The sequence below is a fragment of the Anomaloglossus baeobatrachus genome, chromosome 5 (assembly GCF_048569485.1).
Source record: "Anomaloglossus baeobatrachus isolate aAnoBae1 chromosome 5, aAnoBae1.hap1, whole genome shotgun sequence".
Taxonomy (NCBI): Eukaryota; Metazoa; Chordata; class Amphibia; order Anura; family Aromobatidae; genus Anomaloglossus; species Anomaloglossus baeobatrachus.
Window position 1 is genome coordinate 567,096,221 of NC_134357.1, and position 12,975 is coordinate 567,109,195.

The window sequence follows — 12,975 nt, forward strand, 5'->3', positions numbered from 1 at the left end:
TGGCTGCCTATTTATGCTGTACTAATCCTATAGCTGTGCATCTGGGGTGTTGCCCTAAAGACCAGTAATAGCAGAGAAGGTCCAGGCCAGGGTTTCACCTCCTGCTTTTGTGGTAAGAGACTTCTATTATTAAATGAAACTAAATACATTTTCAAATTACCGTATCTTCCGGATTGTAAAATGCACTTTTTTCCCCCTCAAAACTGGGGGTAAAATATGGGGTGTGTCTTACAAAATGGATATAGATTATCAGGGCAGCAGTGGTGGAGAGGGGTCCCTGGAGGGTTACAGGATGGGCTTGGGGGTGTTGCGGCGGGCGTTATTAATCTGCGGGCGGGCTGCGGGGGAGTTGTCGCAGGGTGTCACTGCAGTGGAGCGACTCAGGAGGGTCACAGTAGGGATGTCTCGGAGGCGGGTGCATTGAGCTGACTGCGGGCTCCATTGAATCACCTGCGATTCAAGCGATGGACTTCAAGAAAATGGCCGTGGAGGCGGCGCATGCGCAGATTGACACAATGAACTTCAAGAAAACGGCCATGGAGTCCTATCTGAACACGCGCCGCCTCTGTGGCCATTTCTTTGAAGTCCATCTCATCAACTGCAGGCGATTCAACGGAGCCCGCAGTCAGATCACTGGCACCCTCTGTCCTTTGACCCTTCTGAGTCACTCTACTGCAGTGGCACCCCTGCAGACTACCAGCAGATCAATGGCGCCCACCGCGACACCCCCAAGCCCGCAGTATCGCCGACCCTCCTGAGCCGCAGCACCCCCGACTCTGCCTCCTGTGACCTTCCTAAGCTGCTACACCACCGCCGCTTTACCTTAGTGAGCATTAGGATTAAGATGTACTAGGATTATAAGGTGGATCCTCATTTTAATATTAAAAATTTGGAGTGCGTCTTATAAAACTAAAAATACGGTAAATTTTAAACACTAAATTGCTTTCCCTTTATAAATGTTACTTTACCATGGCTATAAATGTTATACATTTTCATGTAAAAAAAAAAAAAAAAATTAAAACCCCCCCATTAAAAATGCTACATACATTTGTGAGTTCATGTAAGTTTAAGTAAACTTTAACTTTTAAATATATTAAGAACACTCAAATGGCTTCTCCCCGGTGAGTTGTTTGATGCCTTAGAAGAGATTTTTTGTGAAAAAAACATTTCCCACATTCTGAACAAGAAAATGGCTTCTTCCCTGTATGACTTCTCTCATGTGTAACAAGATTTGATTTATGCTTAAAACATTTTCGACATTCTGAACAAGAAAATGGCATCTCCTCTGTGTGAATTCTCTGATGTATAACAAGGGCTGATTTGTTTACAAAACATTTCCCACATTCTGAACAAAAATATGGTTTCTCTCCCGTGTGAATTCTTTGATGTCTAATAACATCTGATTTTTGGTTAAAACATTTTCCACATTCTGAACATGAATGTGGTTTTTCCCCTGTGTGAGTTCTTTCATGTATAGCAAGATACGATTTCTGATTAAAACCTTTCCCGCAAACTGAACATGAAAATGGCAACTCCCCTGTATGAATTCCCTGATGTCTTATAAAATCTGATTTCTGGTTAAAAAGTTTTCCACATTCTGAACATGAATATGGCTTATTTCCTGTGTGAATTCTCTGATGTGTAACAAGACTTGATTTCTGCTGAAAATATTTCCCACAATCTGAACATAAAAATGGTTTCTCCCCTGTGTGAGTTCTTTGATGTCTATCAAGATCTGATTTCTGGTTAAAACATTTTTCACATTCTGAACATGAATATGGCTTTTGTTTTGTGTGAATTCTTTCATGTATAACAAGATTTGATTTATGTTTGAAAGCTTTCCCACATTCAGAACATGAAAATGGCTTTTCATCTGTGTGAGTCCTTTGATGTCTATCAACCATTGATTTGAGGGCAAAAATCTGTCCACATTCTGAACATGAAAATGGCTTCTTTCCTGTATGAACCTTTTCATGTGTTAGAAGACTTGATTTTTGGTTAAAACACTTCCCACATTGCAAACATGAATATGGCTTCTCCCCTGTATGAATTCTCTGATGTCTAACAAGAATTGCTTTTGTGGTAAAACATTTGCCACAATCTGAACATGAACATGGCTTCTTTACTGTGGTAGCACTTTCATTTTTGACATCCCCTCTCTGACTTTTATTTATAGTCTCTGATGACTCAGAAGATAGAACCTCTTTAAAAGGCTCAGAAGCTAAATCTTTACTGTCAAGGGTTGAGGGTAGATATGAGTGAATGGCATGTTCTTCATATCTATCTTGAGTGCCACCAACATCATCTGATTTAAAAACTGAAGATGACAGATGTTCCTCTTCTCTCCAGGTACAGTCATCTGACAAAAATAAAGTGTATTGTTATTTCTCAACATAACATTACAAGTGATATATTTGTATATATAAAAACACAATATTAGTTCTATTAAAAAATACATACAAAGTGCAAGTCATTTAGCAAAATTTAAAGAGTCTATTTTAGGGCAAATAGCAGTATTCCAATTCTGTAAGGAAGTTAGCATCTTCATTGGCAATTCCATTCTTGTTCTCCTCTCCAGTCATTGTGAAATACAAAAAGACCGATGGGGATCATTTGGCAATTCAAACTTATAGCGATTGTCACACGAAAGACATTCATGGAATAACTGATGGATGCAAGTCTGACCTCTGTAAGCCACATTGATCTCAAGAACGTTGATCACCCAACATTCTGATTCTGCCGGTGTCTGACCAAAAGTGCTGGCTCCCACCATTTATTTCTATGGCAGTTCCAAATATTTTCTCTACTGTTGTAATGCAATGTTCAGCTCTGCACGCACACCCACGGGCACTATAACATCAGACTTTGTTCACACTGCAGAGTCTGAAAAGCAACCTGAGGCTTCTGGATTGTTCAGCCAGAGCCGGGTGTTGGCTGGTTCAGGCTCACTAGTCTTCAGCTCTGCAGGAGTTCATTCCTGCAGAATGCTGAGTAGGACCTAAGTGCTCAGGTTGCTGACTGTCAAGTGCAGCTGTCATCTCCCTATTTAAAGCACTGCCTCCTACCAGGAGGTGCCAATGTTAGCTTCAGTTTATACTCCAGCAAACCTGGTCTTGGCAATTTTCCTGTGAATGGTGATCCGTGCTGCGCTTCTGAATGATGTGAGCGTTTCCTGGTTGTGTGTTACTTCCTTCCTTTTTGCGTTGCACCCCAGTACACATAGTGTCTCTCCTGTGTGTTTTGAGTGCCGTGTGTATAAGTTTCCGTTCGCCCTTGTCCGTGTTATTTTGTTGAGTTTCTTGTTGTGTTTTTCGGCCTGCCCTGAGGGTGTGGGAGGGGGTGGGGGGAGTAAGATCAGGGTCTGTACAGGAGTTAGGGTCACGCTGGGGGCTCGAACCTGACTACCCTCAAACCTACCTTCGAGATAAGGGACAGCACAGGGTCAGCCTAGAGGCTCCTTTCCTGTCTCCATTTACCCCGTGACATCTGTATTCAGAATAGCTATAGCAATGAATGTAAAGAAACTAAGCTGAGTGGAGAAGTGGCAGATCAAGAACCAGCTCTTGATCTGCCACTTCTCCACTCAGCTTAGTTTCTTAAACATATACAGTAAGATTTTCATATTCCATTTTTATATTCCAGATGTAAGGAATGCATAAAGGTATCAATCAGATATTCCCTTTATAAGGGGTATATCCAAGGCATGGTAATTGGAAGCAGTTTTGCAAATTGGAAGGGAGACGCAGACTTGCAGAGAAAAGGGCAGGCAGACCGATCACACCACATAATATACATAGTGAACCTGTAGAAATAGAAGGCGTTTAAACCAAAATTACATCCCCAGCAGGAATTTATGTTTGTAAAGAGAGAGTGCACATCTACAGTACACCTTCCCTATATGAAAGTTAAGACACATAACCCTCATAATATACCAACGGTAACTTAATATGAGTCAAATAGGAACTAATGTTTCTTAAGTTGTAAAATTGGGATATCAGATGATGAAGAGATACAGTAAGTCTCATTCACATAGGAATATAACATGTCTATATTCCATATCATAAATGCATTCATTGTTATCAGAATTTCATCAAAGCAACAAATACAGCCCCAAGAGCTGAATTTTCTGACAGTCGCCTCTCCTGATCTACATGTCTCACACTGATCACACCCTCTTTCATTTACAGTAAGCCCTGGAAACAGATTCTCAGTGAGATCTATGTCCAGCCTATAGATCTTAACAGCTCATTTACATCTAAGAAAAGGATTCCTCTAGAATAAGACATTGGATTGATGATATCAAGATATACAGTAATTTTATTCAACTTTCTATGACCTGTATGCCCATATAGACGGCTTAGGAGTGATGATCCTGCACATAGATTCCCTCTAAAAAGATCAGCACAAAATCAGCCAGTGAATGGGAAAAATCTGTGACTTCTCTGCATTTAGTAGTCACTACTCACCTGGGCGGTTATCTGTAGGAATCTCCTCTTTACTCCGCTCATCACCCCTCACATATGTCTCTGTAGTATTAATATGGGGCAGATCTTCCCCCTGAAACAAATATTGTAAAAGTCACAGACAGATGGAGAAGTCCCATCTATGATCAGCTCTAATCCTGCCATCTCCACCGCTCTCATTACACAAGTATAACACATATAATACTGGAGGATAAAACAAGACTGAGCACAAGACCTTCACAGCCGTCTACACATCATAGGGAGATTTCATGGCACCTTCTCTCCATCTACCTGATGATCCTGAGGAACATCGGGAGCTTCTTGTTTACAGTCCTGTGGGAGAAGAGGACGGGGACATCTCTCTGGTGTTGTCCTCTTACTGGATAGAACTGGAGGAGACACATACAGGGACTGAATTCATTCCTTACATACAGATAATTATAGGCCGTGTGTATTTAGTCCTGTCTATTACCTGGTGATGTGAGGGGCTGGGGAACCTCCATCATGACGTCCTTGTACAGATCTTTGTGTCCTTCTAAATACTCCCACTCCTCCATGGAGAAATAGACGGTGACGTCCTGACACCTTATAGGAACCTGACACATACAATGATACTGTCACCCCCGATCCCTTCATACAGTTACTGTATAATGTCCCAGCATTCCCAGCAGTGTCACCTCTCCAGTCAGCAGCTCAGTCATCTTGTAGGTGAGTTCTAGGATCTTCTGGTCATTGATGTCCTCATATATCGGGGGGTGAGGTGGAGGCCCCGTGATTGGGCTCAGGGGTCTTCCCCATCCCTCAGACACAGGGGCCTGACAGCGCTCACTAGAGGTCTTCTTCACTACTGTGTAATCCTGGTTATGGAGAGACACAGTAATAAATCTCACTCCAGACATTTCCAGAGTCCTCACCTCTCCAGTTCTGTCCATCTGTTATTCCCATAGATAAGAATGGTGTAATGTGACGTCATCAGAATCTCTCACCTCTCCAGTAAGCCGGAAGAGGATCTCTAGGGTGAGGTGTAATATCCTTTCCGCCATCTTGTCCCTGTCCATATCCATCCTTCACGGGGCAATCAGGAGAATTCTCTTCTATAGAAGATCTCCACTGAGAGGATCCGATATTGTAGGGCCCTGAATTGTGGGGGAGATGACGATGTAACATCAGAAAGAATTTGCTGTAATAATACAATTACTGGTTACAATAAGGGGAAACAAAGGAGGAAATATAAGGTTTGTTACTCGTCTGTCCTGTCGTTATCCTTCGAGCCAGCCATATCTATGTGTTAGATTTCTACAGTAACTCAACAAGGATCTCTGATATCATCATCCGAGACCTACTTAAAAACAAACTGCTTTACTTAAATTCCTCGGATCCAGTGCCGAGTCTCTGTAACGACTCCCAGTATCTAGTATTTTTTGGAGATCTGACCTCACATCGACAGCTTTCAGCCATTTAATAAAATCCGTGGCTCTGCCCGTGTAACCAGCAGGAGCTGCTCAGAGCGGCTAAGCTCAGATATTGGTTGTAGTACTTTTGAGAAGTCATCAGTGCAGAGAGTAATAATAAATCATCGAAGCAGCATCGGAGACTGAGCGCTTAACCCAGGTGGTGAATACAATGCATTTATTTTTTAAAACAATCTGTGTCTGGAGACGTTTTTTTTTCAAAGTTGGAAAACTCCTTCAAGGCCGGCTCAGGGGCTCAGAATGATTCAGCCTTCATCTGCAGGGAAAGATGCTGAGCCCGCATCAAAGGCAGGAAGATGACGCATGCCATCATGGGTCGTTAAGCCAAAAAAATAATAATAAGAAAAATATAAGTTTGGTATCTCAGGAATCATACTGACCTGGAGAAGCAAGTTTTATGGTAGTTTTTACTGGACAATGAAAAATAAAATCCATAAAACTATGGTGGATTAGTGTTTTATTCACCATTTCTCAGCATTTGTAACATTTTTTTTAGTAATTTTTCCTTAGTCAATATGGTAAAATGAATGATGTCATTCAAAAGTAAAAATACCCATCCTGCACAAAAACAACAAAAAAAACCCACAAGCCCTATAAAACAAGACATTTCTGGCTATTTGAAAAAAAAACCCAACAAGAAATAAAAGGAAAAAATTAAAATGCAAAAATGAAAAACGCTAGCAGAGGCAAAAGATGAATCCATTTTGTATACAGTTTTCACCGTGTGGGTTACGGTATTGTTGAGATTTCAGATTTTATGGTGATACCGTATAGTGGCACACTTGCGCTATTAGAGAAGTTAGTGGGCGTGATCAGCTTAGTTGGCTTTACGTGACACCTGCCTTCTGCATGCTTTATTGTGGACTCAGCCTGCTTACGATTGGTTGTCATGCCGCCGTTGCCTGCTTGCAGTACACCGCTTGTTGGGTTTCCCGCCTTGGTGGTCAGTGGGCGTAATTTTCTTGCAATGTCCATAGTGATTGGGAACAGGAGCCAGCATAGTACGTAGGCATGAATGACGTCTCCTGCACGCTACGGCAGACCGATTGCTTATTAGGGTACAATCGCTCCTAGTGCTGCAGAACAGAGAGTCAGTCGGACAGTCAGTGGGGGGCGTGGTCACGATTGGAAAATGACCAGCCAAAGGCTAATCACTTCCAAAGACAGTACTAAGGACCAGGGGGCACTCACTGCGAGTGGAAGAAAAGCGATTCCAACAGCTTAATAGGAAAGGGTTCTTTACAGTTAGAGCAGTCAGACTGTGGAATGCCCTGCCACAAGAGGTAGTAATGGCAGATACTATAACAGCTTTTAAAAAAGGGCTGGATGATTTCCTCAGTGCACACAACATTGTTGGTTATAAATGACTTAGTGACAAAATGTAGAATTGTTGGAGGAAGGTTGAACTAGATGGACCTAGGGCTTTTTTCAACCTAAGTAACTATGTAACTATGTAACTAAATCATTAAGCAGGTAGAGTGCATGGAAGGAAGTGCTAGTCACGCCCACCAAGGTAGGTGTCATGCCCACCTACTAAACTGGTAACGCCCACCTACTAAACTGGTCACACCCACCAAGGCAGGTGTCATGCCCACCTACTAAACTGGTCACACCCACCAAGGCAGGTGTCACGCCCACCAACTAAACTGGTCATGCCCATCAAGGCAGGTGTCATGCCCACCAACTAAACTGGTCATGCCCATCAAGGCAGGTGTCACGCCCACCAACTAAACTGGTCACACATCTCCAACTAAACTGGTCACGCCTATAAAGGTAGGTGTCATGCCCACCAACTAAACTGGTCATGCCCATCAAGGCAAGTGTCACGCCCACCAACTAAACTAGTCACACCCTCCAACTAAACTGGTCACGCCCCCCAACTAAACTGGTCACACATCCCCAACTAAACTGGTCACGCCCACAAAGGTAGGTGTCATGCCCAAAAACTAAACTGATCATGCCCATCAAGGCAAGTGTCACACCCACCAACTAAACTAGTCATGCTCCCCAACTATACTGGTCACGCTCACCAACTAAACTAGTCATGCTCCCCAACTATACTGGTCACGCTCACCAACTAAACTGGTCACATCCACCAACTAAACTGGTCATGCCCATCAAGGCGGGTGTCACACCCACCAACTAAACTGGTCATGCCCATCAAGGCAGGTGTCACGCCCACCAACTAAACTGGTCACACATCTCCAACTAAACTGGTCACGCCCATAAAGGTAGGTGTCATGCCCACCAACTAAACTGGTCATGCCCATCAAGGCAAGTGTAACGCCCACCAACTAAACTAGTCACACCCTCCAACTAAATTGGTCACGCCCCCCAACTAAACTGGTCACACATCCCCAACTAAACTGGTCACGTCCACAAAGGTAAGTGTCATGCCCAAAAACTAAACTGATCATGCCCATCAAGGCAAGTGTCACACCCACCAACTAAACTAGTCATGCTCCCCAACTATACTGGTCACGCTCACCAACTAAACTAGTCATGCTCCCCAACTATACTGGTCACGCTCACCAACTAAACTGGTCACATCCACCAACTAAACTGGTCATGCCCATCAAGGCGGGTGTCACACCCACCAACTAAACTGGTCATGCCCATCAAGGCGGGTGTCACACCCACCAACTAAACTGGTCATGCCCATCAAGGCAGGTGTCACGCCCACCAACTAAACTGGTCACACATCTCCAACTAAACTGGTCACGCCCATAAAGGTAGGTGTCATGCCCACCAACTAAACTGGTCATGCCCATCAAGGCAAGTGTAACGCCCACCAACTAAACTAGTCACACCCTCCAACTAAACTGGTCACGCCCCCCAACTAAACTGGTCACACATCCCCAACTAAACTGGTCACGTCCATAAAGGTAGGTGTCATGCCCAAAAACAAAACTGATCATGCCCATCAAGGCAAGTGTCACACCCACCAACTAAACTAGTCATGCTCCCCAACTATACTGGTCACGCTCACCAACTAAACTGGTCACATCCACCAACTAAACTGGTCATGCCCATCAAGGCGGGTGTTACACCCACCAACTCAACTGGTCACGCCCACCAGCTAAACTAGTCACGCCCACCAACTAAACTGGTTACGCCTAGAAAGCGGATATCACGCCCACCATCCAAACTGGTCATGCCCACCAAGGCAGGTCTTACGCCCACCAACTAAACTGGTCACGCCCACCAAACTAGTCATGCACAACAAGGCGGGCTACTTTCACACATCAGTTTTTTGCCATTAGGCACAATGTCATCCGTCGCATCAGTTTTTTTCCATCCGTTTTTCGACGGATCCGTTGTGATACTGAGCATGCTCAATTTAAAAAAAACGCACTCCGTTGTTGGATTCCATCATATGACGAATGACGCAGGATCTGGCGCCCATAAGCTACCATTATACACCATGCCGGGCGGCGCTGTTGTCAAAAAAACGTTCCATGCTACATCCTTTCCGTCAGCCAGACGAAGAAATTTCGGACGCCGCATGCAACGCAAGGCCATCAGGCACAATCCGGTGCTAATACAAGTCAATGGGGAATAAAACGGATCCGGCGCCGGATCCGTTTTATCCGCATTTCACCGGATTGTGCCTGATGGCAAAAACCGGATGTGTGACAGCCTTACTAACATATACTGAGCGCCCTCACAGCGATATTCTGATTCTTCTTCTTTTTCAAATAATAAAAGGTGACACAGGGAAATCTGTATTTATGTCAATTACCAGGAAATTCCGTCATTCTAAACAATTACAGCTCAAATTATGGAAATCGAATTTTTTACATTTTTCTTGATTTCTACGACTATAAAAAAAACAGACAATAATTCAATAAAAATCTCGACCCCCGAGAAAAAGCGACATCTGTCCCCAAACCCAGAGCGACCTCCGCTGTGTACAGGAGCACCACACCCAGCCATATACTGCTGTATATACACACCTGGAAGAGCTGGGGGGAGGGGGACACTATCTCCGGGAATGAAGGAGTTAATAGTAATATCAATGACATCCACACACCTCCACCTGCAGAGCCGCACACTAGATATATAATACCCTGCACCTACCTCCACCTGCAGAGCCGCACACTAGATATATGGCTGCTCTGTGCTTCCAGGACCTGTGATGATGTCACATGGAGGGGAGGAGTCAGGGGTCACATGATCATCTCCTCAGTGTATGCAGGACTCTGCTGTGCTGGGTGTCATGGTGCTGGATGAGGGGAAGTTTATGTGTGGGGTCAGGAGGGGTTTACAGTGTGGATGTAGCAGAGCCGTGTGTGTACGAGGTGTACGGAGCGGAGCCGTGTGTGTACGAGGTGTACGGAGCGGAGCCGTGTGTGTACGACGTGTACGGAGCGGAGCCGTGTGTGTACGACGTGTACGGAGCGGAGCCGTGTGTGTACGAGGTGTACGGAGCGGAGCCGTGTGTGTACGACGTGTACGGAGAGTAGCCGCGTGTGTACGAGGTGTACGGAGCGGAGCCCTGTGTGTACGAGGTGTACGGAGCGGAGCCGTGTGTGTACGAGGTGTACGGAGCGGAGCAGTGTGTGTACGAGGTGTACGGAGCGGAGCAGTGTGTGTACGAGGTGTACGGAGCGGAGCCCTGTGTGTACGAGGTGTACGGAGCGGAGCAGTGTGTGTACGAGGTGTACGGAGCGGAGCAGTGTGTGTACGAGGTGTACGGAGCGGAGCCCTGTGTGTACGAGGTGTACGGAGCGGAGCCGTGTGTGTACGAGGTGTACGTAGCGGAGCCGTGTGTGTACGAGGTGTACGGAGCGGAGCCGCGTGTGTACGACGTGTATGGAGCAGAGCCGCGTGTGTACGGAGCGGAGCTGTGTGTGTTGTTTCTTTTTTTCACTTTTTGGAGTTCTTTGCACTTTGCTTTGTCAGTATGGAGGGGAGGATAAATGGGGAAGGGTTTTTTTCTTTGACATGCGCTTTACACAGATTTGTCTTTATTCAGATGTCCGTGTTTTTCACTGATTCCTCACGCGCCTGCTTCAGTGTATGGAGCCGACCACATGTACGTTTATTACCGACATAACTGATGAAAAGCGTGAATACTATGGGTGTAGAACAATCACGTACTGCACACAGGTGCATCAGTCTGCTGGCCATGATTAAAGGGGGCTTTACACGCAGCGATATCGCTGGTGAAAGCACCCGCCCCCGTCGTTTGTGCGTCATGGGCAAATCGCTGCCCGTGGCGCACAATATCGTTAGGAGCCGTCACATGGACTTACCTGCCTAGCGACGTCGCTGTGGCCGGCGAACCTCCTTTCTAAGGGGGCGGTTCGTGCAGCGTCACAGCGGCGCCACTAAGCCCAATAGAAGCGGAGGGGCGGAGATGAGCGGCCGTAACATCCCGCCCACCTCCTTCCTTCCGCATTGCCGGCGGCCGCAGGTAAGCTGTAGTTCGTCGTTCCCGAGGTGTCACACGTAGCGATATGTGCTGCCTCGAGAACGATGAAGAACCTGTGTCCTTAACAATCAACGATTTTTTTGAAAATGAACGACGTGTCAACGATGGACGATAAGGTGAGTATTTTCCATCGTTAACGGCCGCTCGTTGGTGTCACACGCAACGACGTCGCTAACGATGCCGGATGTGTGTCACGGAATCCGTGACCCCGGCGATATATCATTAGATACGTCGTTGCATGTAACAGGGCCTTAACACTATAATGTATGGAAGATTTGTATTTCTGTATTTTTCCATATGTGTAAATTATTGAGGACACCGCTACCTTTTTTTCTGCACACGTATGTAAACACGGACGTCTGAATGAGACCTAAGGATTTGCGACTTTTTAGACCTCTGCTCCACTTTCTGTGTAATGTGGAAAAGACCCTAATCTTCTTTACACCATTAGAAAGTTTGATATTTCATTTTTATTGTTATTATTTACATTTATATCATATCAGCTCCTTTTTTAAAAATGTTTGGTCTATGTTCAGTGTATATATGTCTATTATATACTTACTCCCATGTGTGTGTGGTTTAACCCCACCTGCAGAAGAATGTAAATATATGTCCTCACTTGGGTTCTCAAGAAGTGACTGGAGCTGAGCTCTGTTAACCATTTAAATGCTGTTGTCAATTTAAATATGCTGGATTTTTCCAAGTACGTATTAATTCTCAACAAATTGCATGCCCCCTATTATGCACCTGGGGTCTGGGAAGCTTGGCATTGAGGAGGGCATATATATATATATATATATATATATATATATATATATATATATATATATATATATATATATATATATATATATATATATATATCCCCCTCCTGATTACACTCTGGTACTGTAAATATGTCCCCATCCTGATTTCTGTCCACTTCCTGGTATATACAAGTGCATCTCAATAAATTAGAATATCCTCAAAAAAAATGATTTAAGTAATTCAATACAAAAGGGAAACGCATATTATATAGTCATTACACACAGAGGGATCTATTTCTCATGTTTATTTCTGTTAATGTTGATGATTATGGCTTACAGCCAATGAAATGCCAAGATTGATTATCTCAGAAAATTAGAATAATTGCCACAAAACACCTGCAAAGGCTTCCTAAGCGTTTAAAATGGTTCGTTAGTCTGGTTCAGTAGGCTACACAATCATGGGGAAGACTGGTGACTTGACAGATGTCCAGAAGGCAGTCATTGACACACTCCACAAGGAGGGTAAGGCCGGTTTCACACATCCAGCATTTCGCCGTTTTGCCGTATTCGTCACACTCCAGTATAGTGCAATACATTACAATGGCATCGCGGAAAGCTTTGGTCACATGCTGTCATGTGACCGGAGCTTGCCGTGATTCCATTTCCTGAGACAATAAGGTATCAGAAATATCTCTCTGTGTCGCCAAAAAAGAAGTGTTTATTACATCATCGTCACTCAGTTATATAAGAATTTCTTGGACATACACTGCAGCATTTTAATTGGCTAAGCTTATGTCTTACATAGTGCTGGCATTGACCTATATCTATCCTATTGAATAAATGTTAGTATCCTTTGC

General features: G+C 44.4%; 1 protein-coding gene across 1 annotated transcript in view; it reads right to left on the reverse strand.

Annotated features, from left to right (window-relative positions):
• LOC142312404 (uncharacterized) overlaps positions 1-1,978 on the reverse strand; it is an 81,241-nt gene extending 79,263 nt beyond the window's left edge. Inside the window, exon 1 of the mRNA XM_075351347.1 lies at positions 1,329-1,978. Within this exon, the coding sequence (XP_075207462.1) occupies positions 1,329-1,904 (576 nt within the window). The 5' untranslated portion in view covers positions 1,905-1,978. The remainder of the gene's footprint in view (positions 1-1,328) is intronic.
• Positions 1,979-12,975: the final 10,997 nt, after the last annotated feature.